Below are 25,661 nucleotides of genomic sequence, written 5' to 3'. Positions count from 1 at the left end.
TGTGAAAAGTGTGATGGAACGAAGGAGTGAAGAGCGAAGAAATTTGCGGCGATTCCACGGCGAAGACGACACACGCGTGTTAGAGTTCAGACGATCGACCCAACTTTTAGTGTTAGCTTCGATTGATGAAATTTAGGAACATTTTATAAAGGTTTACATTTATAATAATTTACATTTAATATTTATATTCACAGAAATTTATAGAAATAGATCCTTGAATAATAAGAAAAATGGATGGTGAGAGAGTAACGAACGAGAAACTTCGCGATGACTGCACAATGAAGGCGACAAACGTGTTACGCATGATGATCGAGCGACCGATACAACGATTTTCCTATTATATAATTTCTCCTGATCCACGATTCACAAATTACAATAAAATTCATTAAGTGTTGGATAAAGTGCAAAGTGAATGATATCGAGAGAATGAAAAGCGAAGAAACTCGTGATGATTCCGTTTTGAAGGAGACACACGCGCTTTGCGATCGTGAGACCGATGAAAAAGAGACGGAAAGATTTCGTTCTCCTGATCCTTGCGGCACAGCTTCGGGTATCCTTGGCTTCCCGGGTACCGTTACCATGCCGCTTCTCTTCTTGTACCGGCTCTCGAAGAGCAGGAGCGCGTTTTGTCGCTTTTATTGGGCTCGCTTCGACGCAAGGTTGCAACCGCCTGCGACCGTAGCATCGCGTCGTCGCCGATGTGTCCAGCGTGCGCAGTTTATTCATGGAAATGGAGCAGATACGAAACAAAACGAGAGGGTATAGTTTTACTTGCCGATGAAAAAGAGGCTTCTAATGTTTCCTCGCCTGAACTTTCTTCTCTTCCGTGTCCCTTTCTTCCGACACCCGAAGAAGTAGATAATGGGAGGTAAATAAACAAATTAATCGTTTTACCCTTCCTTTTTTGATCTTCTCCTTTGAGAAGGATTTATAGAGCACGATTTGGTGCAGTTCTAGAAACGTAAAAGTGTAAGAAATATTGTCGAATTTGTAAATGTAGGATTAATTTTATTTACAATTTTGTGAAAAAAGTAATAAAGAAAATATCGAGAGATTGAGCTCAGACTCCAGACAGGTTCCGAGACAGTTTATAAATAATCAACGTCGAACTGATCATTCCTCGTACATGTTTTCGAAGCAAGAAAGAATTCTTGCGAACGTGGAAGTTATTCGAATCTATTACCAACAATTTCCACTAATTAACATAGGAATGGCTAATACATTTGAAGAAACTTCGTCTAGTCACTAACTTCGATATTCTCGTTTTTTCAAGAGATCTTTTTCTCTGTGCGTACTGTACTCTCTTATTTTGTAAGGCCAAACGTTCCTAAGTAAACGTCCAGAAATACAGCATCGAATTGAATCTTGGCAACGTGCAGGTAAGAGAATATCTCGTAGGAAAAAATCGCGTATTTCGCGTGTAATATTAACAGTGGCACGGCGAACGAGAGGTCAATTAATAAATATTTGATCGACACAAATTTATGTGTAACAAATTGATAGACGGTATGCCAGGGCGCGCATGAATAAAATATCCCTGCCGGAAATCATCGGTTCTCGTTCAACATGTCAAGGAATAATTCCAGGCATATTAAATGCATTCCAATTGAAAATCTGCCGCCTTCTTTTTCGCGCCATTACGCGCCCTCTTTTCACACATCGATTCCACGACGTGTAAGTACTCGCACGAACCTTTCGCATCCTCTTATTAATCGAACATCACAGATTATTACATGCTTGAGATCACCTCGTTAATCGACTTTCGTTTCCTCAATCTCTGCAATTTCACGCAATAATTCCACTTTCTGTTATTTTATTAAATGGTTTATCTCGATGAAAAAACGAAACTTCAGTTTTTCGATATATCAGTTACAAACACCGGGCCAGCTAATGAGAAATGTTTCATAGAACAGATGGTGGGATTGGAAACGGTCCAAAACTTGCGAAGAAATTTAACGTCGGATATGAAAATCATCAAGAAAGAAACGGAAAATGTAATTTCTGATATGACAGATGAGATACGAGAAAGAAAATAGATGTTTATATTTATATATCTTGGATCCTCGATTCTCATTAACACGCGATATTTTCTTTGTACTATCATAGTAAATATGCGTCGTGAGGATTAGTCAATCTTCTTGTTTTCCTCTGTCTACGTGTTATTACACTCGTACATCCTCTCGATTTATCCATTAATCATTGACGCTGCACTTCGTCTCATTTTTTCGTCTAACATCCATTCAAACGATACGCGTATTTCCCGCCACGTAATTAGCTTCTTTGTGTACCTTGCCCGTGATAGACGTTGGCCGACCTATAGATACCACGATACTTCTCCATTTTGCAACGCGTCGGTAAAAACAGCCCTGCGACCGCTGTACAATTTCTGATGCCTCCTATGGGAAGAAAATAACGACTCGCCGAGAATTTATAGCTTCTTCCTCTTCGAGTTCGTTGTCGATAACCGTCTGGAGCGCACTAGAAGGACACCAATTCCACGCGGAAACGAACGACTTTAACCCATTCGAGGTCGCCCTCTCATTACAAGACGATCCTCGGCCAATATACTTTCAGGTTCCAATGACTTCGTTCGTGGATTACTCGTTCTTTGACTTTCACTTTTTAACGAACGTCAATTACGAATTTTATATAGCTCCTCCAATAATTTCGCTCTTGTATTTTACCCCTTTCGAGGTGAATTCGTTTTTGACGATGAATTCAATGATATAATAACACGAACTACAACACGCTGAAATTTAAGACAAGTATTTAAGATAATTTAAGAAAAGTAAATTAAAGAGAAGTTTCGTTTATACCAGAATTTTATATTCTTGTAGCGATGTCTCAATGATGCAGGAAAATTGTTTGAAATTCTGTAGTCGTTCCAAAGCGGTTAAATAGGAATCGAATATTTAAGATTCTTCTCAAACTATGTGCAATGTATCGTCGATAAGTCAAATGTATTCGATAAGTCAAAACACAGGCGAGAAGCTACCAAGCTCGACTGGATCATTTTAATATCTCCGGTCTATTTGAAATTATATTTGGATTAGAGGGTAGAACAGACATTAACTGCCCGTAACCGGATTTCTCATATTATGATCAGTGATAATTTTTCATGTCAATGAAAGAACCAACAACTAATGAATATTGCCATAAGAAATGTACGGAAAATAATACTACTGAGTAATACTACTAAAAAAATATAGATAGATGATAGCGTAACTATCGTATGGTACTATTTTTATTGCAGTAAAAAGATATGTGTACGTCATTGGCGTGTTTTTTTTTTTTTTATAAGACGTAATAACGTAAAAACGTAATAATACTAAATCATTCTCAGCATATTTCCTATTTTCTGCTTCTAAAAATTCAAAAATCTCCAAATTGTAGTTGTTCCATGTTTCAATCCGGACGGAAACGAAGCAAATCCAAAATCGTGCAAGTATTGGCGCATGTAAAAAGTGGCTCCACATGAATCGATTCCCCCTCCGAAGAAGCAACATGGAGAACGTCGTCAACCGGTGGCTAACGTCCGAGCGAGTTAAGTATCCTCGTGGTAATAATTATTCTCGAAACGCGAGAGCGGCAATTAGCATCTCATTGGCTCATTTCTCGCTTATGCTAATGGGAGTATTATTTAAAGCGCGTGTGCGAGGGCAGATCCCTTCACAGAGGTCCTCTCACAAACGTTGCTCAAACTCTCGTATGCTTGCTTTGCTCTCTTCCGCGGTCGAAACAGCATAAGACCATTCCTCGTTTCATTTACGACGCCGTGGAAGATGTTTTGACCATCGTTTCCTCCGCCCACGACGCGAGATTTCGACCTCTAGCGCGACTCCACCGCGTTGCTTCGTCGTGAAGATCACGGAAACAGCGGGAAAAATTAGCCATGAATTTGAACATTTGAATGATGGATAGTAAAGATTTTGAAAGATTTTTTAAAAGTTATATCAAGGTGTGGAGAATTAATTTTTATCAGTTACGAGAAGACAACACGTGAGAAATATTTTTGTAAAGAGTAGAAATTAGTTGATTCTTTAAGAGCTAAGCGGAGAAGTTGCGTAAACGTAATATTATTATCAGAAAAGCAAGTTAAAAATTTGCCTCGAATTTCATAAAATTGTTAAAATAAACAAATCTTTAGAATTCCTGTTCATAGTCACTTTGTTAAAAAAAAGAGCAAAATTTAAGGCTATAAATTGACTGAAGAAAAACTTGCAAGTATTACACTGGCACAACGTTAGGCCTTGGTAAGTTAAAATTCCCCTCAGCACGAGAGGTATTTGTCAAAAATCATTATAAACTGAGGGGTCTCTAACCATCGAAAAGCTTCCGATTTCCATCAAGATTGGCGAAAATAAGCCTACTAACACCCATCCAGATAACACGAAACAAGGGAGAGAGAAAGTACACGAAAGATAAGGTTCGATGGAATTAGAGGAACAGGAGGGGCGACTTAAAAAGAGAGTTTTCGAAGGCTACGCTGGATATTTTCGTGCCATCGGAACGCCTCAGATAAGATCCGCATGCCAGCTGGAAAACATGGATTCCAGCGGAACGAATGGAGAGCACGCTTTCTTCGTGGTCAAAGAATTCGCAGAGGGCGAACGTGGATTCTCGTTTTTAACCCCGAGGGAAACCCTTGACCTTCGTTGAATTGAGAGAAAGAGCTCGCTACACGCCTTACCTTGTCCGCCATTGTATATACGTGCCTCTTCCGGCGTGGAACAACTCCCCGACTCCGTTTTGCATGCCGTTGTCGAAGGTTAAAGGTAGAAAGAATGAAAGAAGAGGACTGCTCGACATTCGACGTACTCGCGATACAAGTATCGTTTGTCCTGTTCTGGGGCGTCATTCGCGTTCTAAAGACGAAGAAACAATCATACTGCCAAGACAGCTGACTGAACGAGAATTATTTTATTTTGATATCGAGGAACTTCGGGGAGGAAGAGTCCACAAGAAAAAATGATAATAAGGCAAAATATGTATGAGGTTTCAATTTTTATTTTTCGGAAGGACTTAATACCGTTAGATTCTTTCGATCATTTTCGATTCACTGATATTTTTCTAATGAAATGTCTTTTTTAGAAAGACTTCATTTCATCACAAAGACTCTTTTTTTTAGTTTAAACAGAATATGAAAGAATTTTCATTGGTGCGACAGGTTTCTCATTTCAATTTTATGTTAACCATTTTTTTAAAACACCTTAAGCTCTTTTCGTTTGGAAAATTAATAATAAGATTGAAACAGAATTTTGTTTTCTTCGATTTACGAAATGAGTAAAAATACTTTATAAAATAGTCCAACTATTTGACTAGGAAATACGCCCGATGATTCTATCATTTCTCACAGATTAATAAGTCCATTTTTTCAGAAATCTCCTCCAATTTCTTTACTGTGTGGTCCAACGAGACTTTCGAAATAAAGAATAATCCGAAACGATCGATTCAACCACAAATCGCACCACACGACTGAACGATTCTGAAGCTCGGAAACACTCAGGAACAGCGCAACAATTTCCTTTGTGTTGCACCGAGCTGAGCCCAGCTGAAGCGAGGCTCCTTTTCTACGCTTCCCGGGGCTTTCCTGGGGACCACCACAGCTGCGTCGAATTTTCTGCCATCTCGAGCCCTTTCGTGGCTGTTCCCTCGACCGTGTCACCACGTCGTTTCCAGGCGACCTTTCCAATCAACAGACTCAGGTCGTCGTCTCTCGCGTGTGTAGATCCGGACCTCTGTAACGGAGTACTCGTGGCGAAGCACTTTCCGTTCGGCGAAATAATCGCGGCAAAAACCGGGCTTCTGTCGATCGACGGCCATCTCTCGCGAGACAGAGCAGAGGGAAGAGAGGACCCGTGTGTCGGCGAGAAAGGGGAGGGAAGAAAAAAGGACCCCGAGAAAGGATGAAAAGAAGGGGAACGAGAGGAGGCGGGCAAAGGGCGCGGACAGCAAAAACCGCGGACGTTACGTGCCTGTTCTTTACGATAGAAGCTCATTGCTCGTAGATTGCGATTTGCCACGGGCTTAATGAAGCCACGCTACTGGCTTTTGCCGGCGAACGAGCTACGCCGATCCACGACTACGATTTTTCGATTCTCTTCGATCTTCCTGCACTTCTGGAATTTTTTATTGAATTCGATCCGTGGGTCTGTAATAGCGTTACTCTCGAAGAAATCAAAGAGGCAATGGTTATTTTTTGGGAAAATTCCACGACCGGGAAGATAGAGGAACGGTGTGCATGGTGATGAAAGATATACGAGATTTGAAAATGATTTGGGCGACGATTTAGTGATTGATAATTAAACTGGTTTGTTATGATTGGGGTTTCTTATACGAAACGCTTTGAATTATTGCATTTGTAATAACAGGTGTAATAATGGCGTAACTGGAGCAATAATGTGTCCGTGGAGAGAAACTTGAGCGCCCAAAAGGGAATAGAAAAGTGATCTCAAAGAACCGTGTTAACTATCGCTTCATTCTTTGATTAAATTCGGCTGGAAATTACAAATTTGAAATTTTAATTCAATTTCAAACTACATATCTTCTTCCTAACATTTCTTTCATAAATAATAAACTTCGCCAAACCATGTGTTCAATGAACATATCAAAGAATCTACGTGAAAAGAAGACAGTACTGCATAAAACCTAAAAGGGACTTTATACGTCCGTTGAATGCAATAATATGTACTCGAGTTACCAAATATGGAGGTAAAAAATATTCGAAAACACGTAGTAACAGTTAATTCCAACGCGTCACTGCGAAATCATCGAAGCGTCCAGTCTCATTTCCTTTTAAAATTTAGATGAAACGCGTGTCTGCCTGTTTCATGCTTACATTTATTTAATATCACGGATGCATAATTTGACACGGTTCTTTCGATGATACGAAGTTATAGAGGCACACAGCACCATCGGTAACTATAGTAAAATATATCTTGCTCGTTTTTTTCCTCTCGCGTGCTTTTCCCGTCCTTTTTCACGCGGTTCTCCGTTTTCCCTCCTATTTTTTATTTTTGTTCCATTCTGTTTCGATTTTTTTTTCGTATTTTTCTTTTTTTCTTTTTTTTTTTTTTTTTTGTTTGATTTCGTTCGTTTTCTGTTTCAGCAGATCGAGACCGAGCGACAGTTGTGACAACAGCGGCGCGAGATGCGAGTCGGTACACCTTGCGTGGATGTTTGCGCGCGGACCGATGCCGTCCTGACAGCTCAGATAACGGGCGTGACATTTTGAAAAATTGAGGCCAACGATGCGAACAACGTCAACGAAATGCATCCTCGTCGTCCGTTTTCCTTCTCCCCCTTTTTTTCCACCGCTGCACCACCACGAGCGTTGGCTCCGCTAAAAAAACAGGAAAAAATGCAACAAAACAGAACAACAAAAAAAGAGAGCCAACGTGAAACAACGTACACCGGTTCACCATTAACACGCTCGATATATCCAATTTTGAATTACGAGCGAATATTCGAAAACGCGCGACACCTTTTTCCGAGCAGACGACGCGCCTCTATAAGGCCTTCACTTCGTTGAATGAACTTTATGATGAAATATCGTAGTGGCGATTCGGTGTCGCTCTTTCAAGGATGGTTAGAAATCAGATCTGGAAGCGAATATAGCCATAAATGTCTAATACGCTACTTTTCTTTGGACCTCAACTTTTTTGCGTTCTCGACAATGCATTTTATATGGTTTTATCGAAGCATACGAGCGAAGTAATCGACATATCTATGTTTGTTTTCGTATGCAGCGTCAAAAGACATAAGCATTCTGAAAACATCGAACGTAAGAAGCGTGTGTAAATTTTATTATCGAACAATATTCTGTTGTATTAATAAGAATTCATGTGCGGCCGTATATACGCGAAAATTGAAAGAAAAGAAAACTAAGTGACCAGAACAGGGACAGCGCTGTCTGGAAGAAGGAATCCATAATGGCAGGTCGACGTTGAGTTGGTCCGAGCATCGATGGGCCTCATACACGTCCTCGACCAGCAAGGAATACATCCGAGATATTTAAAAAGGCCACTATCCGTTATCTCGATCGGAGAACGCGAAGGGTCGTTTGAAATATTTCTTCCTCCGGTGTTTCGAAGGTCTGCCATTCGAATGGCTGCCGGCCAGCGCACGAGAAAACAAAGGCGCACCAGCAACGTGTCCTCGTGTCTCGTTTCTTTTTTAATTATCACCCTTCCCTGGCTTCACACGCGTTTTGCTTTACGAGCTGTTCATACTGAATTTTCCATAAGTCTCGTAAGTTATGAACTTCATAGGGAGTAATAACAATAACTCTGCACGGCCAGGATGTTTCTTTCTACAGCAATGTAAAAAGACTAATTTACTCTCAGTTCGTAGAAGGGGAAGTAATTTTCAAATTTCTGACGAAGCAACTCCCTTTTTTTCAATTATCAGATATCCAAGTTACAACCTAGTTACAAGCTGAGTTTACGGAAGCTTCGTAGCAACGTCCGGTTTGATTTTTCCAGCAATTTGTTTTCCCCTCCTTTAATTTCCATCGACGATTAAATGTTTCCCGTATATAAGGCGGCGATCTTTTCCATCGTCATTCTTCAAAAGGAACGCGCCGGGTGGCCAGTAGTGATCGTCAGATAAAACAGAACGATTAACCTTTGAATGAGTCCAGCGTACGGAACGAAATAAAGAAACATCAACGATAAAGAAAGAAAACGTCTATCGGTAAGGAAATTGTCATTTGTGGCTAGTGGAAAAATCTGTATCGCTGTGAACGATAAAAAAATTATATATATATATATGTACACGAATGTACTCACCAGCGAATCGACCTCCGGATCCGCAATGTAGTAGGGTTTCTCTTGTCTGATCTGTAACACATAAGCACACACGTAAGAATCTTTAACAATTAGGTTTTGTGGTAATTGCTGTATTAAAACTATAGAGACGATCGTATCTCGCCCAGTTGTATATGCGTACACGCGCGTTCCTTTATCTTGTACGTCCTGGTTCTCCTTCTCTTAGATCGATCCTTCGTTTCATATCCCTTTTTTACCATCATTTTATTCTATTCCCGTGTATGTCGCGGCTGGCCATGGGATTCGCTGTTCCAGCCTAGTGTCTCTCTCTCTCTCTCTCTCTCTCTCTCTCTCTCTCTCTCTCTTTCTCTCTAAGTGATTTCCTCCGTGTGCTTTCTCTTAATTGGACCCCTACAGTTCAATATAGAAACGGAAACGCGTCGGCGAACGCGATGGAATTCTCTGAAGCGCGCGAGAGAATAGTTCCGACCATCAGGGATGCGTAAAAGAGGGGAAACGGTGAAAAACGAGAGAGGAACGAGACGAGGAGATTCTCAAGCATTTTCATGGCGCCGCATAGTGCCGATCAGAATGGAAACAGAATGCACGGGGGAGAGAGCTCGATGCCCGAGACCGCTCGATGCTCGGGGCCCGCTCTTAATTGGACCCACGGTGTTCTTACTGAAAGGAAGCGAGCCGGGATCCAAGGGAAAAAAGAAGAAACAAGACGAACGACAAATCTTGATGGAAGTACCGGTTAATCTCGTGGAATCCACCGACGGACCGCGGCAGATTATGCTCTCTCGACACCGAACCGCGCCATCTGATTAGATCGCTCGTCCCCGATTCTCGGATGAATATCGTTAACATTCTTCTACCACGGTGCTCGATATTGTTTCTCTGATCGGTATATCGAAAGAGGATATCCAATGAAGTTTCATAATCAGTTCCCGCGGTTTTCTATGGGAGAAAGGAATTAAGAGGGTCGAAAATTGCTCCATGACGTGGAAGAACATTAACTTTTCTTAATTTTCTCTGATATAGGTTCGACGTTTAACCTTCGTCCATTTCTTGTTTCAATTTAACGTTGCTTCGTTAATGACGCGTGATGCGGACGAACTTATTGCTCGAATGTGTAAATTTGATAAAAAAATTTGATTGGATTTTCGTCATATCGACTTTTTCTCGTCGCCAATTTGACATCGAAGGACGAATCAATTTGGAACTATACATGATGGATGAAGAAAACGGCTATTAGAAGTGCTTGAAGAATTTTAATAATCGCATTAAAGCGTAATGAACAGGTTATAGTTTCCTAAAATGCCACACATAATTCTTAAATTCCCCGTCGAAATTCATCTCTCTGTGTTTCCCATTGCATAACAATTTATAAAATCGTATCTTCGGCAAATAAAAAATTTCCCTCGAATAATTCAGATATACAGAGTCCAGCAACCGAAAGGGGGAATCCAGGTGAAAAAAAGGGGTCGAACGTTAAAATCGAATTACCGGTCGACGACGGAGCTCGACGTACGAAACGCAATCGCGAGAATTCTGGGAACGGGTTCGAGAAGCGTATTCATGAGTCTGAATTCTGAATGGGAGTTCCTCTCGCATTGGGTGTATGGATAATGAAGGCGTCTCGTACGCTTCACAAAAATACTGTCAACTGTTCGTAGTGGGGAAACTAGTTCTTGCAGAGTCCTGTCACTGTAGTTTTTCGGCGATCCCCAAGCGGCAAACTAAACGCCCGTTCAGGTAGCCACGACGATTACAAATTGTAAGCAGTTTCGTCTCCTATCTCTCTTTCTCTCCCATCCTTTCGAATTTCGTTCCTTATCATCAGCTATTCGACCACTGGTCACGAATAAACGTATAATTTATCGTCCTACCGTAGAATTTTACGTGGAACATGTAAGAAATAGAGATAGTATTGAGGTTAATCGTTTCGGTATAAAGATAAAGTAAAATCTACATGAAAGTTTGCGCCTTCTATCGTGAATGATTGAGACGACTGTATCACGGCGATTAGAGGTAGAGGGGCTGCGAGTGACAGCTAATTGAGTCCATGCATACATATGTATAAAGCAATACGAAAGCTATTAATGTGACGTTGTTTGCCGTTAAATATCCGAGATCGTCCATATTTATCACACGCCAACTCGTGAATGAAACGAAGACACATCCGACTTCGACGAAGGCGCCGTTGAGGTAAACTTTCTCTAACCACGTGAAAATTTCGACGGGGAAGCAAAATGTTACCGTTAAAAATATGAACGAAGTATATCTGAACACCTTCGTTTTTCTTTTCTTCGCTGTAGACAACAGGGAAAAGACGGACAGCCTGCTGGTGAAAAATAATAAATATAGAATACGTCAGAGAGAAATTCCGTGGAGCCTATACAACATCTCCATCGACCACGAGATAAAAATATGTATTGCGCGATAATATTTAGAAAATGTTCTCGCTCCGGCACGTCTATTTAGGACTAGCTGGTATGCACGTAGCCATTCGTGGTGTACGACGATCCCGTCGAGAGATATACGAAGCAGCTGCTCATCCGCCTGGCTGTTACTTCTGTTTCCTTGGCCATCGTTTTAGAGCCACCAAAAACGTACCTTCCTTCTATCCCAAGCTTCCATCTTCGACCATGAAACGCGTATGACAGGAATTTTGGAACGATTTGTCGAGTCATTTGTAAGAATTTGTCGGTATTCTACTAAAATCAACGAGAAATTAAAATAAAATGGCTGTGTCGGAAAAATAGTCTTTGAGCTCCGGAACCGGTAGTCTTTAACTGTCTTCACATGGTAAAACGAATTGCACTCTAGGTAAACTTCACGAGACCTTTGTACCTTACCTGAAACATCCGATGAAAATAACAAACAAATACCATGTTCCAAAGTGGCTAGGCAAAAGGTACCTTGCCGCAATAAAGCAATAGGCAAAGGCCTGTCGAACCTGACTGGACGAGAAGATATATCCTAACTTCCTAAACCTAAACTTCAATCCTTGTTAACTTTCCCCGGAGGCCTTGATTCTAATGGTCACCCTTCTTAGTTTTACCTGGCGGTCGTAAAGAAATTTAAAATTGTTCAACTTATTATTTGAACGAGTGTCAATTCGAAACGGAATTGAAGTTACTCTGACGAACACGACACAGGAGACTGTAGAAGGAAACTATTTTGTCATGGAGGTTATGATTAATTAATTGCCATTGTGATATAGAAGATAAAATGCTGTTCTAAATTTATTAAAGTGTCCTATAGAATTGTCTACTATTTAAATTGATCGTTGTAAAATTCCATTTGCCTTAGTCAACGTAGTTATAAAATTGTGTGTATTTAAAATAGACCATAGGATAATCGATTGGTTTTCGAACGAAACGATAACAACTGAGCGATTAGTAAAGATAACAGAGGGGAGCCAGGTAAGTGCAAAACATATGTAGTAATATGTAACAGCCTTAAATACCGTTTGTGGTTGAATAACGAAGAAAATAATTATTCGACAATAAAATGGAAGAATAATACGAAAACCAATGAGAAGTATTGCACTAAGCATTGAGCTTGAAAAATCTTACACAGCTTTTGCGGGTGAGGTGCGTTTGGTTAATTACCTTCGAATCGATCAGCACGCCGCGCCGTTCACAAAGTATCGATAAGCCAGGAATGAAACCTGCGATCGTTCAACGCTCTGGAATTCTTCGTAATCGCGTTTAATTGCATCGTTTTATAAGCGGCCAATAAAGCGAGCAATAAAGCGCGAGTCTATTAAATTTTTCCATTCCACAAAATGAGAGAGAGACAGAAAGATTCGTAAAATCGTATGATTACTGTTGAACAAACGAACCGACCTTCGCATGGAAAGACCGGTAGCGTAGATAACTCGATGATGCATCATCGATCTTTGGAAGCGACGATCACGCCTCTGGCTGCGCGACAAAAGAGATGTCGCGGATGCCGTTATCGCGATTATGATAATCCGGCTTTGCGCTTGTTTACACTACCCCTCGTGCTCGGGGCAGAGGGAATGAAGCGTCCTCGAATGCTACACGTCATCAATGCGGTTATCGAGACGCCGATCGTTAAAAATTATATGCGTAAACAATTCGTTGATTGGTTCCTAATTGACTTAAGCCTGATAAACCCTTCAAAAATTCTTTAACCATACAGACTGCATGATTCTATGTAAATGCCTATAAATGCTTCCACCAGAGGAAAGGAAAAGAGGCAAATATATAAATTCCTGGAAAACGGTGTCCGCACCTTCGGGACGGGAAAGCAGGTAGCGTGCGCGGCGAACGTGCCTGTTTTGTGGTCGCATTAGTCAAGCCGTTTAAGCGCGAGGGCTAACGTTTTACAAGGGTTTAATGTCCCTGGAGGTGAAATCTAATTGCAACAATAAATCACAACGGATCCTTATGTGGCACTTTTCCGTACGTCTCCTTTCTATACCGTTATTGCCTTTGCGTCAATGCAGTGACGTTGTACTGACGTTGCAGATCACCACAGTTCGAGTGTCTGAAAGAGTAGTGACGTATGCGTTTCAGATAGTGTGACTACTTCGTGACGTGGCTTAAACTTTAAGTCGTTGCCACAGGCCACGCGAATAAATCCCCTTTTCGGTGCTAAGGCGAAAAATTTCGTCGAACAAGTTTTTTCGGCCGCGGAATAAAAGAGCGTCGATGCTCCCTTGGACGCGCGATTAATTTGGGCGCGACGAAGCGCAACACGTCGCAACGGGACGCCGACGAAAGCGAAATTTTCACAGCGGAGCGCCCACGGTGGGCACGAAAACTGGGACAGGCGATCCATCTGGTAAAAAAGGGCACAACAATGCGCGTAACGTGGCGCAGCGGGACGCTCCTGCGGTGCGCGCTGCTACGTCGCAGGCAGCCACCAGCCTGGGCTGAACGCGGAGAGGCCAAAACCGAATAGCTCGGAGGCAACGCGAGCGCAAAAAGGGAGCGCACGGACCACGGGGAACTGGGTTGCGTGTGGAATGTATCGGGGCCCCATAGGGCACGCACGATGCGTGGACCGCGCGGGATAATGCCAGGCCCCATTGAATAGATCAATTTACAATGGCAGAAAATGAGCAGCGCTCTCTCCACCGGCTGCGGAGCACCCCTTCTCTCTGCCCCCTCCAACGTGCTGTGCTCTCACCACGGTTCGTCGCTTCTCACGACTTGGCGGCGGCGGTGGTCGTGCCGCGACTGAGACTGCGCATGCGCCGATCGCCACCGCCGAGCTACGACGCATGCGCCCGTTCCTGTGCCGCGCACGCAACGAAAACGAAACGCGGACGAATAATCCCGTGTACGCGAGGCGCGCGCGGCCCTTTTGTCGCGCGCACCGGCCCTCTACTATATCTCTCTTCGTCCAAGTATCGACGGAGTGTAAAAGGGCTCGAACGACACGCCTCGAAAACCACCGCAAGAGGATTGTCACCTGCTTATCTTTTCACGTGTACCGCCGGTGTGCGTGTACATAATCTCACCTCCCTGACCCCTCCACCTCTGACATTATAAAACGACCTGCCTAGACATCGGCGACGACAGATCGATGGCAAGTAAAGAACGAATGGGCGAGGCGGCGCGGATTTCGCTATAATCGCCGGTGTAATCTTCCCGTCGACGACCATAGACTGGCAAAATGAATTTAACTCTCAGTATCGTGCTTACGAGCAACCAAGAAGAAATGAGAAGATGAATGTACAAAAAATTTCATAACGACCGTGTTGACTCGATATCAAAATTCATTATCTGTACTGGGAAGAAATGGGGGAACACGATCGCGACAACATGGTAACCGGCTGTCCCCCTCGACAATTTGTTTATCCGCTCTGTGGGGACCGCGGCGTAATCTCTGAATTAGCGGGACACGTCCCACGAGCGAGGGCATACACTGTGACACCACTTCCTCGTTTCGAAAGTTTTTCACGGCGTCGCGCAATCTTCTTCATCTTCTCGAGAAGATAGTGACAGAGGCGCGCGAGGCATAACGACGTCTCTTCGCGACGTTGCCCGCTTCCAACGGACAGAAAGGGAAATTAATTGCGTCGATAGCACGGTTGAAATACGAGGTCCCTGCGTGAAAGAGCGTCACCGAGAAAAAGAGATACGTTTGCACGGCGTGGATCGCCACGGATAGGAAGGGAAACGAGCAAAAGGCGGCGCGCAATTTACTACACGCGGCACAACGACGGTTCGCAATACGCGACCGCGTTGGAAGAAACGCGACGGAGCCTTCGGCTATCCTTCTTTCAATATTTTTTTCCTTTTCTGTACTCCGCTCCCGCTCCGTCCCTCGTCCAACCGCGTAATACTATGCACCTTATTAAGATGCAAATGTCATGTCAATTTCGCAATCCTAACGGACTTCTTCGAGAATAGTACGCGCTGTTGTCTCGCTCGGTATAATGTCGACATGCCGCGGATAAATAATAGAACGGGCGAACGATTTAACGAGAATACTAGGCGATCGAGGATAAAGAAAAATCGCAGGCATTCATAAACTCGGTCTTTAAAAAAAAAGGCGCGTACTTTGTTTTCAAATCACATACACGACGCCGAAACAATGACGCAGCATGGAATTAACGCGAAGAACCAAGCTCATTCCTTATCCTACCTTGCGGCCAGGTTTAACTCTTATCGTTATCTGTGCGTATCCGTGGCTTGAGTCCGTTGCTACCGTGTTACCGACGCTCTATATTTGAACGTTACGATCTATCAGCTGATTTTTCCATCTGTGACGCGCTCAATGAAATCGCACGTAACCCTTCGTACCCTCTCGAACGTTTAAAGCCATCGAGAACCGCGCTTGCACGGCGCTCGTCTGGAATAATTAGCCAGCCGTACCAGGCAAGAGAAACCGAGGAGCGTTTCGTCGAAGGCAGAAGTGCAATTTTATGCAAAGATAACCCACGAACAGCGTGGCTATCTAGCTCTACGATATACATAGGCGTCGATATCCCTCAATCTAAATGTGCTGCATTCGTTTGCATCGACTAAACGCGCAAAGAACCACCAAGGCAACATTTTTATCGTTCGTACTGTCGACTCGACTTAATCGCCTCCGCTTTGTTTTGCACCAGCGAACTATCCATGACTATTCCGTGTCTTTGCGAAGCCGTTCTATCATTACCTATGAGAAACACCATCTTTTCCATTTCTTTGCTACGAATCTTCGTTTTTCTAAGCACGGGATAATTTATTCGGGACGACAAATCCATCGACATCCCAGAACGTATACCATCCAGATACAGTTACGGATGTATACGGTTGAACGTGCTTGAAGACCGATCTACGAACACCTTTCTCGTCGGCCTGGGCTAAGGAACGTGGATGGCGAAACGGTGTGTTTTTAAAAGGCCGAAATGATTTCGCGTATAGGTTCTCCGGTTACCTACGCGTGTGTCCTTGAGAGGACTCGCCTCAGGTGAGTTACCAGAGTGAGAAACGTCGACGAAGACAGAAATACCCAAGGGAGAAAAACTAGAAACGAAGAGTGAGAAAGCAGGAGGAAAGGAGCATGCCGCGCGAACAACGTGAATACGAGTCTTCTTCCGGTTGGTTGGCCGCGGCAAACCACGAAGAACGCGGCCCTGAACGATCTTTCGCTCGATGCTCGTCGTCGACTGGCTCGCTGGAATTCCTAAAAATAAGTCCCAACGATGAGAGCCAGCGCTGTTTCGGACCCTAAACATCCCACGGGTTACATCCATGGCCGCGCAACGTTATTTCGTTGTCGGAGAGGAAAGGACGTGTCGAGAGAGTCGTGACTCATTTAGAGCGGCTTCAAATCTTTCTCCCTTTCTTTTTCTTCCTCTTTTCAGAGACCTAGGAGAGGTTACATTTGAACATTCTCTCACGAAGCATCTGAGCGACGACGATGTTGTTGGATAGCATTGAGGAAATCAGGGGAGTGGACCGCTGTTTCTAGTTTTCGAATTACGAAGGGCGAGAGTATTTTGGAATCCCGCGTTAATTCTACCTAGGTTCGCTTGTGAAATTCGTCTATACTGACCTTAATTCTTTATGTTGTCTAACTAAGTTCAACTGTTTTTGAGAAACTTTAATTTAAAGGAAAACAATTATTCGATTTTCTACTGTTTTTGTACTCGGAACCAAACTGATTCATATTACGTTTTATAAAATTACCTATTATAAGATCGAAATTTGTAATTAATATTAAATTTTCCAAAACCGAACGAACTTCAACATCATAATTCTGTTATATAAAATAGAAATTTAAAATAAAATAAATAAAATAGAGATAGATAGAAGGATAGAACCTTTAAAACAGCAATATACTTCTCCACGCTATCGATACGATGTCGATCGGATATTCAAAATATGAATTAGAGATACGTACCTGTTTAGAGAAGACAGCGATGTCCTCGTTGAAGCTTTCTGACGAGCATACGTCACCGCCCGCAACGCCGGGTTCACGCGGTGTACACGTCGCCAGCTCGCACTTCTCGAAAATCAACGCAAGAAGCGGGAACAAGGGATGTCTGTAACACAGCAAGAGAAAGCCACGGTGAGATAAATGCCTGCAACCTACCAATTCAACCAGAACTCAAGCAAATGTATTTCGTGAGAGGATTTCGAAGTATTAATTAACTCCATGACTGTCGACAAACTCGTTTCATTTCTCGAGCGACTTTTTTTTCTTTTGAATACTCCTGCTTGACTTTTCATTTGGTCGACTTTCTTTTGGTAAAAGGAAGGAACACGGAGATGGACATGTATTTAACGTCTAATAAATTTATCCGTGGAACGGAAAACGATATCATTGATTAAAACGCGATTAAATACTGTCGAAGATGCAGATAAGAGCCACGAAAACAACGACGAAATGGTGAAAGCGGTGCTTATTGAATGCGTCACTAGATAAAAACAAAAAATGTGTTGTCCTCGGTGGCAAAAATAGCTATAACTTCTGGAATACAAGTATTTCGTTGTGTAATAAAATAATAGATTAGAGTGTTTTTTCTGTTTATCTAAATTATTTACTTGCGATATCAGCGTAATAAACTGTACGTAAGAGTAATACACTAGCGATTAACACTACGCGGGCATAACTATCGATAACTAAGGTGAAAAATTTGTAACAAAGGAAGCAAAAGTATATGAAAAAATACTTTATTTACGTACTTTATAAAAACATCACGAATATGCACAAGGATTTTCAAATCTTAAATTTTGTATACAGAAATTACAAATCGATCATAAAATAATATAATAATAAACAGAAACATTTTACCCGCCACAGATATATCATTTCTTCTTCCTTTTTTGTTGTTGTTGTTGTTTTTTTTTTTTTTTTTTTTTTTTTTTAATAAGTTGTATCATATTGAGTTGGCAACTAAGTGATTGCGGATTCTGTTATTAGGTGGGAATATTTACATTTGCAGAAACTACAAGCAACTAAAATTGATCGCCCTGTATCAACATTTTTAATTTCATTACATAAAAGTTTCCGATTATAGAACGACTCGATTCGCAGGCCAATCAACGTTCACCAAAAAATAACAATCGTTCGTTCGTGTTAAAGTTGTAAAGTGAATCCTTTCGCTGTCCGACGGCCAGCGTTCTTACGAGCGTTGTCCGATAAGTCTATCGACATTTACACGTAGCTCGTGGCTGATTCACGTGGTTTTTCGCCAGGGGCGACGATATTTTTCCTCTCCCGGCGACGCTTTTCTAATTGAGTGATTGCTCCGCGAGCAAACGAATGTCGTCGTCGCGCTCATTAAAAGAAACCAAAGAAAAGAGAAAAGAGAATGGAAGAATGCGTCAATTAACGAAGGTGTTCGATCGACGTGTTGCCATAAAGTCTCGCCTTAGGTTTTCTATTTCGCGCCTTAATTATCCTGTTTCTTGTATCGACGCGATCGTGAACATCCGCCGCAAGTTATACTTGCACTAAACGCTTTTATTTCGAACCAAGGGGCGAAAAGAATATTTTCATGGTGTTCTCAAGCGTGTTGCGTACCGAGCGCGGTTACACCGCGGCATTAGGAGGATCACCGGATAAGATAAGATTAGTCGATGCTGGTGCAACCACACGTTGCAACCGGGAAGGGGCCGAACTCTTGATTTAAAGTGTGCGCAACACGAGTGTATCTGTATAAAAAAAAAGAGAAGGAAAAAATAGAAACAGATATACCCGTGACGATTTACAGCCTTTCGGCTTATGATTTACAACGTATATGTAAATAGTTGATTGCATGATCAAGCTTAAGACAAGAAAGGCTTATTAGTATTTTTAAACGTAGTGCGTAATAAATGAACAAAGCGGAGGAAAAGGAAATGACCGCTGAGTTAGTCTAAGGATAATGCTACCTCGTTTGCTAAGTTATTGATGTGTGCGCTCGTAAATTATTTATTTTTTTATTATTTTCTGTTCTTCTTTAATTACTACAATTCTTTCTGATTTGAAAAGACGGCGAGTTTCCTCGTGTCTTGTATATATCTTTCTTAATCAGGTATATAGCTATCAAAAACTATACAAGTATATACGATATTATTTTCTAGATTATATGAATGGTTATTGTTCGATATCCTACCAGCAAGTAGAATTTCACAGAAGGCACGATACGGGCCCGCATTTCTTCCGAAAACCCTGACAACGTGCAGCAGCCTTAATCGCTCAATTATCGTGCTCTAATCGCCAAACAATTCCCAGCGGGAAACGAACAATTTCTCGGTGGTGCGGTCACAGGCAGAGGATAGCGAAGAGAAAAAAGAGGAAGAGAAAAGGGAAAAGCACGAAAACGACCTTCTTCTCTTTCTTACCACCTTTCTTACCAACGAAAGAGAGATGAACGAATTTTTACGCGTCCTCGGGAGGTCTCGAGACGAATCGTCGACGAAACGGCTACACGGTGGAACCAAGATACGTGGTAGCACTATGGGCAGAGGCATTGTGTACGCATGGTAGCGGGTCGCGTCTCGCGGCGTGGCAGACATAAAACGAATCGGAACGAATTTCGACAAATTGACGCGGAGCCGCCGCGAGCAACGACTCTGCGAGCCGAGCCGAGCCGAGCTGAACCGTCTAGCCGACAAAAAAAAACGAGCTTCCCTCGTGCCCTCTTTCGTTCTCTTTTCTTCCATCCACCACGAAGCCCTCCGTGTATTTTCAAACCCCGGTCCCATCCTGTTTTTAATTCCAAACCGGAGAAAAAACAGAGAAAAACAGAAAGAGAGCAATCCCGCCATCACCCTCCTCCATTTCTCTCCGTTTGTTGAATCGTTCTGTGTTTTCTATCATACCCCGAAAGGGGTTTCTATTTTCACCTATTAGCCTAATCGCAACGGGTACCAACAAAACGGCCGAACGAACACTGGCAAATCGCGGAAGGAAAAGCAAAGTTAAAAATTGGCTTGTCTCGGCCGTACTTAATTATTGCGTAACGTGTATTAACGGACCATTACCGTCACTCATGAAACAATGGAATTAAACTATGTGCGTGTTTATCGACGCCGAGGGAAAAGAGTGGCGTTCTTTTCGTCTCTGGAAGATTGTATCGATTTAATTAGTGCCGCGTGGTTGAAGAAGCTCACTCGGTTTTGCGATATTATGGATAGAACGATTATCGTGGTATTCGCGATTTATGATATCGTACATGTATAAGTATATGCATAAATACGTGGCTGTCGAACTTCCTAGGACCAGTCGTTTCCGTAATTGGAAGTTTGATCGCAGAAGGGTGGGTATTATGAATTTTAATGAACCGTGAAGCAGGTCTACTTACAACGTGCTAATTAAAAGCGTAATTCTTAATACAAGACTGTGCCCGCACTGTGCGTAATTGCTCAATAAACGTCTACTTTTAAATGCGTATTGGGAAAAAATATCGGGTTTCCACCTGTTATAAACGTACAACCTAACAAACACCGAAGCAGCGCAAAAAGGACCAACATAAACGATCACTTTCACCACATATATGGCCTGATCGTCACAGGTTCAATCTCGCCGCACCGATCAACCACAAATACCTAACAATAAAACCTACTCCTACTTTTATCCGATCGAACAACGAGCCGTTTAACGGACAACAACCTTGGAACATCCGCGAACAATTATGCTTATACTCCAAAGCATAAAGATAACAAAGTAAAGGTACTAACCACTGTAACATGAAAAAAAGAAATTATAAAAGTAGCGTCCTCTTTTCTTTATACTAGGGAAAATTAAAAGCGGTTTCAGCAGGTTCTAAAAAGGGGCGTGCGGTTTGTCTTTCGTGCAATCAGGAAAACCGCCGCTATGAATGGAGGTGCACGCTTCTTAAGCGGTCGCGGTGCAGCAAAGTGCAACGTCGATGACAAATGACGGGTCGGAACGAGGTGTCAGAATGACGGAACCGCAGAACGTAATGATATGATTGTCCGTTGAACGCGGAGGATGTTTGCGGTTTTGTGGTTTCCGCCCTCGATTCCTAGTCCCCGCCGAACCCCCTTTTGCCCTTGCCGACCCAGCCCTTTTTTATATGCGGCCATCGGCAATTTCACGCTGTGATTCGACCAGTTACGATACACACTGTTCGGTGGTGCAGTAATTCCGGGATTCGTCAACATCGTGCTTTTTACGCCGATGTTTTTCTGTGGAACGTCTGTAACAGTGGTTAAGGCAGCATGATTATTATTAAGCGTGACGAATCGCGGTATTAATTGGGCGTAAAAGGTGGATCCATAGAGGGGATCACAGAGATTTTCTGTGGCAAATTAGAAGTTTCTTCGTTTGATGTTACATTCATTTCGAATTATTTTCAGTTCGTATGGTTTCAGCGAATGATATTGGATAATTGGATGATAGTTTTATTTCGCTACGAGGGAATTAAACTTGGGAAAGAATTGTTATTTGGTTATTCGGTGTTTTCCAGTATATAAAACTGGACAATAGAATCGCGGATTGAAGATACGGACAAATATTATCCGAGTACAGAATAAATTTTTTTAGAAGAAGATACATGTAAACGTATTAATTTGTTTAGAGAGGATTGAGAATTCTATCATTCCGATATTCCAAACACTAGCTGGCCGTAAAGTTTTAGACGCGTGCAACGCGTGAGAAAACTGAATGGGAATATACATATCCTAATGGTTTAGCATTCCTATGCGTCGAGGAAAGTTTATCAACACGTATTAATCAACATCAACGGCGAATTGAAATATCGAAATGCAACCCTCGCAACACGGCAAAGCGAAGCGGCGGCAAACCGTCGCCGGTGAAAGTGAATTCTGCTTCGCATATCTGTTCTTGTGCGCTGATTTTATCGCGATTTAAATAAAAACAACGGAAATGCGCGTCGTCGATAATAAGAGATAAAGGTGGAGGGTTGAAAATTAATCATGATATTTCCCGAAAACCGCGATCCTATTCGATGTGGTTCATCGAAATGTCCACAGGTGGTTTTTGCAGCTGTTTCCTTGATTCCTCAAAGGAAACTGCTATCAAGCGTCAAACCTTCTCTAATGAAACACTATCGCTTGCCGCTATTAAAATAGAATTTAAAATCGATTTTAATGTAGCGAGAAACTAATGGTCCACATTTTTGTCTTTTCTATTCCTCTTAACTCTCCTGTACCTCTCTCTTCGTTTCGATCCTTTTCACTATTGGTATCTGATATCAAACTGACAGACTTCTATGTAACCAAATAAATGTAATAATTGCTAATAACCAAGTAAATAAATAAACCTGGATTTTTCCGAGCACAAAAAGTATTTTAACCGTTTGCCAAGGGAAAAAAGCCAGACACGTATGCTAGACACCGAAATAAAACCTCGGGATCCTGTTTTACCGGGTGGCTGTCTAACTGCAACGCGTGTGATGTAATCATAGAACCGACGCGCACCGATCAATTCCATTAAACAGTGCATTAATATTCATTAGCCGCTCATCTGCTGAAACGTCACTCTAATGCACTAATTATCGTCAATCAGAAAAATGGAATATTAAACAGGACCACAGTCCCGTGCTTCAGCGTACGAAATCACGAAGCACTTTGAGCGAACATGGGACGGACAAATGCCAAACGTGTGTTCCGCGGTGTGCTGCCGAAGAGAGAGAACGAGAGATTTGCGTAAGACGTCTAATCCATAAATGACTCGGCCAATCATGCTCCTTGCATAAGGACCCGAGCCCAGCCGTGATTGGCAGATTCGCTTGTGCGTTACGTCTGCCTGCCAGACTTACGTAAAACTCTTTCGTGCAATTGCCGTGCAGCCGTAAAACTATAGCAAAAATCAACGCTCGTTTCGAATACATTTTTTGCACTTGCACGAATAGAATTTTTGATAGAAACTTGATAGAAATTTCGTCGATCAGAGATTAACAGAGGGAGAGTAATTTGTTAATTTGGCACTATCAGGTGATCGCTTGTTTGAGTACAAATGAGTAAAAAACAATTCATGTATATAATTTGAAATTACATGATTGGCGTTCAGGTTCGGATAAGTAGATTCAATTGGCAAAGTGCATTTAATTGGGCATTAATAATTTATTTTAATAAGTAGAGATAAGGCGTTAGATTTACTATCTACTGTAAGGTATTAGATTTCTAATATCCTGTCGGAGAACGTACGTTAACACGTCGTGGATTAGACGTTTTATCGTTAACCATGCCCGGTAATTTGCGTGACGTATTCTCGCGTTAATCTCGAAAGGGTTAACCAATTGCTTTCCGCGACTTTACATTCTAAATCGCCACTATTCTCTGTAATCTCGCGCTGTCCATCCAAAATAGACAGACTATCAAATAAAGCAACGATCCGGTCGCTGCCTTTGCGATGTCCAAATAAATCGTCCGCAATTTCCACGTCTAAACGAAGACAGACGAGTCGCGGTGGTGAATGAGAGCGATATAGACGACAACAGCAGGTCGATTTCACCTGAACGACTCAATCGGCTTGGACGAGTGCACACGATCAGTTTGTAAACACGAGTTTATCAACGAGCAAGGAAATGAACGGCTTAGAAGGAGCTAAATGCCGCCTCGTAACGGCCCTCCAAGACGGTTGCGAGAAAGCGCTGGAACCCATTCGGGATCGGCGGCCAGGGCACACGACGAGTGGACAAATTACAGGGTGCACGAAATAATGAGGCTCCCGTTCTAGGATGTATACCAGAAATCGGGCCATCTCGCGGCTATAAATCACATGGAACACGGCCGAGCCGCTTCGTAAAACGGCCAATTGACGAGTTTCAGAGCCTGCTGGGAGCGTGGCACGAGGCACAGCCTCGAAACGCGTTTGCTCACCATATCCACCTTCCGCCATCGTTTCCCTCAATCACCTTTCACGCGTAGATCTATGTTTTTCTCTTTTTATTAATCTTCTCATTTATTTTTTGTTGAAATACGTCGATATATTGCCAGAGTTGAAGCACAATCCATTAAGGTTAGCTATTATTTTTCTGAGTTGCGAATCCAACGCGTTTGATACGAAAAAATGGAAAATCGGTGGGAGAGTCGTAGAAAGCGTCTCTCGATAAAACTAAAACTAAAAGTTATTTTACACTCGCTTCCCAAAGTTGATATCGAGTACCTTTTATAAATCGTATTCTATCGTTACGCGTTCCGTTACTTTCATTTATCAGCGTACTCGTTTCGACGTTTTTTATCTGCAAGATTTTAGATCGAGGGAAATCTTGAACTTTGAGATTCAGAGCAGCTTGGAATTTCACCGAGAGTATAGAAATTCACGTACGCGCATACCTTAGTAGGAATGTCGATTACTATATGCTGAATTATATTATTATCGAAAAATGGGCTGGTGCGTATTGAAAACACGCGACTAGAATTTTAGACCACGCCGCTTTGCGAACTATTAAACGCGTATAATGCGAAAGGAATGCAGGATCGTAAGATAATTTCGCTCACGGTAAGAAGTAGTATCGAAGAGAGAAAAGCGGACAGCATGTCGAAAGATCGAAAGTTGGACCTCGTTTCGCGAACGAAAAAGAACGACGCTGGCGCTGGATCCTCTGAATTTGGTTGGTTGGATCATGAATCATCGGTCGGGGACTCGTGTACGTGTGTACATTCAAAATTTATTTTATTCGTGTAGTCGAAGGAGGGGAGGAAAGTTCAATGGAAGAAGAACCTTCCACGACGCGACAAGAAACCCGAACGCGTTGAATATTAAAAGTTGACACCGGCACGAAGGTTTTGTTTCTTGATAGTAACACGGTGAGAAGCACACACGACAAGGAATATGCAAAGAGAAAGAGAAGAAGGGGAAGAAGGTGTTGCAATAAAGAAATAAACACGTAACGCGTCATGAATTTTCATGTAAATCACGTGTCCATTACGATTTATCAAACCCCATTGTAACGCTGCATTCCTCCATGTCAGCCGATGTATAGCGAAATTACGAGCAGATTAATGCCGATAGGGGCGTATTAATACGAGTGCCGGCGTTAAACGGTCGCCTCTAAGTATTAACCGACCCCCTTCTGATAATGGATTTTAATTCGACCGATTTTAAACGCGCGTTTTAATTGCGCGACGCTCCAAGGTTCGTGCACGTCGATGGACTTCGAACTCTTATCGTTGCAATCATACGCAATACCACTCTTCCCTGCTAGACGTTTTCAAATTGCCTGTAATTCTACCGGTTGATAACGAAAATCCTTATCGAACGATAATTCAAGTATTTAGGTATTTATATACTTTGGGGGAGGGGGGAGAGAGAGATTACAAAATCTTTTTTATTCTTTGAGAACATGAAACTTTTTGGGGCGAGTTACTAAAATAAGCCAATGAATGGGTTTGCAAAATGATCGATACATTGCAAATTTTTATGTTTATAAGAAATTTGAAGATGTAGAAAATGTACATAGAGAGTACATAGATCGCAAATAAGAAAAAGATAAAA

The 25,661-nt window shown here is 42.3% G+C and overlaps 1 protein-coding gene across 6 annotated transcripts in view; it reads right to left on the bottom strand.

Annotated features, from left to right (window-relative positions):
• LOC126922340 (homeobox protein homothorax) overlaps positions 1-25,661 on the bottom strand; it is a 500,699-nt gene that overhangs the window by 459,108 nt on the left and 15,930 nt on the right. For all 6 annotated transcript variants that reach the window (XM_050734824.1, XM_050734825.1, XM_050734826.1 and 3 more), the window contains exons 3-4: positions 17,148-17,289; positions 8,790-8,840 (exon numbers count right to left, since the gene is read on the bottom strand). In XM_050734824.1, coding sequence (XP_050590781.1) covers positions 8,790-8,840; positions 17,148-17,289 — 193 coding nt within the window. The remainder of the gene's footprint in view (positions 1-8,789; positions 8,841-17,147; positions 17,290-25,661) is intronic.

The sequence above is a fragment of the Bombus affinis genome, chromosome 11 (assembly GCF_024516045.1).
Source record: "Bombus affinis isolate iyBomAffi1 chromosome 11, iyBomAffi1.2, whole genome shotgun sequence".
Lineage (NCBI taxonomy): Eukaryota > Metazoa > Arthropoda > Insecta > Hymenoptera > Apidae > Bombus > Bombus affinis.
The sequence above is the reverse complement of the archived record's forward strand: the minus strand, read 5'-3'. Positions and strand labels throughout refer to the sequence as shown.